Below are 4,632 nucleotides of genomic sequence, written 5' to 3' on the forward strand. Positions count from 1 at the left end.
AATGATAGAGTACAGAGACCACACCTCTTTACAATCTAGCTATTTACTTAACAAATTATTGGTCTAGCTAGCTGTACACCCCTTGACTGACTCAAGATATGCAATTTACATCATTCTACTCGTGAGGATTAAAATTATACCTACGGTTTTACCCTAGCGCTAAACAGTAAGGCCAAAACTAGTTGTGTAAGTAACTTTTTGCTAAGCAAACACGCAAACCCTTTACATACCTTTATAAAATGATCCATAACTTGATGGTGGTTACTCCTATCACCTTGCAACAAGTTTTGTTCAATTCCCATTAAATTTTCTATCAGGCCATGTGTGAGTAAATCCACAATTGAAATTAAACATGTGGTTAGAATTCTGAAACATGGAGAAACAACTCATTGTTATTCATCACTTCATAACAAGTAAGCCGCTCTGTAGTTAGTGTTCATTTAATGTTCTCCAAGTAGCCCAGTCAACAGGCTTTTAATCAATGTATAGTTGTAGGCTATACGAACTAAGTTACCCCACCTAGTGTCGCCATGTATGCCCATACAGGGGCGGATCCAGGAGCTGGCTAGGGGAGGGGCACAAATAGGGTAAGTTGTAGGTGGTTGCATGCATGGGGAGAACCATATTCTCTATAGTTCAGTGCTGCTTTTTTAAAGCAGCAAATAATCACCTCTTAGTGGTGTCTCACTGTTGATATTTGCCATTTTGGCCTTTTCAGATGGTTGTGAAGTCTTAAAACTGTTTAAAAGGCTCTGAATGTCTTAAATAACAGCAACACGATAATTATTTTAGAGGCGCTTAGTACGCACGAAGGTGCTGAGTGACTATTTTACAGTTAGTTTGACTTCGTTTCGCTTTGGTCTCAGGTGAATTTGTAATAAATGCTAGTAAACTGTGCATATTTTCATAAGTTTTAAACTGATCTCGGTTGGCCTGACATAAAATTTACTAGCTGTTTTAATCAGAAGCATGGCTGGCTCCTCCACAAGGTGGAGAGGGGGGGGCATTTGCCCCAAATGCCCCATCCTGGATCCGCCATTGCCATACTGTGTAAACACGGATTTTCCAAAAGTTCTTTGCGGTTTTAAGGGTTAAAACAAAATCACCTTTTTACTTCAAATACACACCAAGTTGTTACTTTAAGCAAGACCATTAATTGTATTAACCATGTAAAATAATGCCTCAGAAAGAAACATGCTAAAAGAATGAATTTTCAATGCAAAGATGGCTATAAAGGTCACCAAAGGTCAAATCTGTGATGGCACTAAATCAAAAAATAAATGTCATAATGAGAGCAATTTGCAAAGTTTTACAATTGTATCAAAAATTACGTACTTCTTTACACAATGCCGCTCTACTAGACAGGCCATAGTACATTTAAAATATGTATGTAGTGTTTGTTTGTGTGTACACATCCTGTACACAGTTAGCTATGTCTATTCAATATGGTAGTATGTACACAATGGCGGATCCAATATGGGAAATCCCCCCCCCCCCCCCCCCCCAACACACACACACACACCACCTTGTGAAGGAGCCATACTTCTGATTAAAATACTAAAATTTTCTGCCAGGCCAAGATCAGCTTATAAAACTCATGAAAATATGCACATTTTACTAGCATTTATTATAAATTCACCTGAAACTAAAGCGAACCAAAGTCTATGAAATTGTCACCCAGCACCTTCATGTGTACTAAGCGCCTCTAAAATTGATTATCGGGTTGCTGTTGTTTAAGACATTCGGAGCCTTTAAAACAGTTTAAAGACCTCACGGCCATCTGCAAAAGCCAAAATGGTAAAAATCAACAATGAGATACTACTAATAGGTACATTATTTGCTGCTTCAATAATGCAGCAACTAACAAGAGGATCTGGCTCTCCCTAACCACCTACAACTTACCTGTTTGTGCCCCTCCCCTTGCCAGGTCCTTGATCCACCCCTGGTACATACTGAATTAAACATGTGTGCAACTTTATGCTTAGTTGCTCTCGGTTGTTGTTGTGATTGACTAAATAAGTTAGCTAAATAATCACCTACCTGTACCACTTTACCACCGTATTGTGTTGTTTTAATTTGATTTAGAATACTTCGAGCCAGCCAACATTGCTGAAAAAGCAAAGTCTCCATCAGCTGAATATTGCTATGGATACCAAAACACTGATACTCAAGGATGTTACATTACTACAACAAAGCTTGAAATTGGCTGTAAAAGTATGGAGGAACACTTAGAAGACCATGAAAAACTGCTAAAAATTGCTGCATTTAATACCGCTGAAGTAAATGGCACATACATTGGGCAAATTAACATGATCAATGTCTCTTCTTTCTCAGGACCCCTTGGATTGATATGGGGTTATGACTTAGCTCCTCCTGATGATCTCAGAAGTGAACTGTGTTTCGTGTTCATGAAGATCCACACGATATGTTTAAACCAAACCCACAGACACCACCTAAATTGCCGGTGTATAATATTGAGCCACTCCTTAGAGCTTCTCAATCCCTGTTTGGCACTGTTTCACATCGTCGGTTTCCATTAATGGCAGGAGCACATGTTCCTTGTGCAATAAAGGAAGCATATTCATTGGATCCTAATACCAACAAACCAACTTCTGGCTGGCTTTGGAGCTTTCTTTCATTTGTAATAGCAGAAAATCGTGACACAGACGCTTGCTCAATTGTTGAAGATGCTGGGTTTCTTGCTGACAGTAATTCCATGAATGTAAATATATCTGAAAGAGAAGTCCGAGACGAATTAGAAAGTAAACTAAAGAACGTGATTTATTGTCAAGACTTAGCTAGGAGAAACATGTGTTCACCTTACAAAGAAATATTTGCTGGCTATAAATGTCAATATATTCCACCAGGCAGTGTTGGGTGTGCTCTAACCTGTGCTCCGTATGTGTTGCTTGCCAAGGGTGTGTATCCAAACAAAGACGCTAAAACGTTGGCTAGTATGAACCTTGCCAGCTGGGAAGAAGCTATGCCCCCCCCCCCAAGTGTAATCAAGACTCTGTAATGTAAGATCTTTGAAACAATTAGTATTAACATTTGGAATTGAGTTGTTGATATTTAGTGTTCATTTTTGCTATTATTACACTGTACACAACACATTTTGAGAAATTATCACATGACTCTTTATAATATTATGTACATGCCATACCAGTACATGTGTACTAGAGTTATAACTATAGGGATGAGCCAATTTTGCCAGCAAAATATTTAGAAAATTGGGATGATGAAAGCAATAAGCTGGCAAAATATTTGGGTTCTTTGAAAGGTGGACGCTGAGGAACAGCAACTTGGTACATTTTGCATGATAAAATCAAGATACTCTATAATAAAACTGTCACACAATCAGCGATTGCAGCTTCTTAGAAAAGACAATACCGATAATATAGTCTAATAGAGCAGTCACTATGAAAATTAGTACTCTAATGGTCTCACATTCTTGTGAGCTTAAGACATTGTATTATATGATACCAGGGTCACCAAGAGAATTTAGGGGCCCCAGGACAGATTTAGAATGTGGGGCTAATATAGCCCATAATTTTCAATAAGGACAATTAACACAAGAACAAGCTTAGCTAACTAGCTACTAGACTACAACTAAAAACAAACTACTGACTGATAAGCTTATAGCTGGCTAGTTAAGTAACAGTTTTAACATGCAAAGCATACCAACCCAGCATCTGATACTAACCTAGCAACTCTAAACAGGCTGTAGGACCAGACCTTCAGCAAGCCTTAATAAATAAATAAAATAAAGGGTCATGATCAATTGGCTAAGTCTTCAGGCATGCACCCCCCAGTTGAAAAGTAAGATTGATTATGAGAGTGATTTCAACAGATTATCAAGAATGGTTTTTTGACTGTTGAATTAGGGTGACTGCTCTATTAGGGTATCTCGAATTTTATAGCAAGCTTTCTGTTATGCCAGAGACTGCTGTACTAGGGTGAGAGTATCTCGAACTTATGTTAAAGTCAGTGTCTATACACAAGTGCCTTATAATATACGAATATCCTAATGGTTTGCTGCCACTGAAAAGTACACTCATTGCTATGAATCTTATTGACTATTGAGCTTGCTGGCTAATGTATACATGGTAACTCTTACTGAGGCTTCCTGTGTCTTCAAGTCTCCAAGGAAGATTTACACTTTTGTACGTTCGTTTTATATGTATGCGTGGATAATGTAGCTATTAAAGGCCACTACAATGAGATAACTTGTTTCTCATCAACCGCCCGCATCAAAATTTTCTTGTGCGTATGTACACTCATTGTTGCAGATTCAGACACTACTCCAGGGGCGTAGCCAGGACTGTTTTGGAGGGGGTTCGGATTTGAAGTGGAATGCCTGGGTGCTTCCCCTAGACCATGTTTGGACGAAAATGATGCACACACAAAATGTGCCCTTAGGTAGGGTCCGCAACGCGAAAAATCGATATCCTCCAATCAACTACCTAACTATTGTCATGTGTTAGGCTAAGTTTAACCTGAATAACACCAGCGTGGCAGCCAAGTTTGTCACTTTCTTCTGGTAGAAAACGATACAAATGTCTTAAAATCACGTGAGTTTTCGTTCCAGCAGTTCGTAGGGCTCTTCGTATGCCACGATATTCACTCTCAACA

At 38.8% G+C, this 4,632-nt stretch overlaps 1 protein-coding gene across 1 annotated transcript; it reads left to right on the top strand.

Moving 5' to 3' along the window:
• The first annotated feature begins 373 nt into the window (after positions 1–373).
• LOC136259313 (histidine decarboxylase proenzyme-like) lies at positions 374–3,019 on the top strand. The gene is made up of 3 exons (XM_066052806.1): positions 374–413; positions 2,086–2,402; positions 2,447–3,019. Exons 1-3 carry the CDS (start codon positions 374–376, stop codon positions 3,017–3,019), a joined length of 930 nt encoding a protein of 309 aa, XP_065908878.1.
• The last annotated feature ends 1,613 nt before the right edge of the window (positions 3,020–4,632 follow it).

Source organism: Dysidea avara, chromosome 6 (assembly GCF_963678975.1).
Source record: "Dysidea avara chromosome 6, odDysAvar1.4, whole genome shotgun sequence".
NCBI classification, from domain to species: Eukaryota; Metazoa; Porifera; class Demospongiae; order Dictyoceratida; family Dysideidae; genus Dysidea; species Dysidea avara.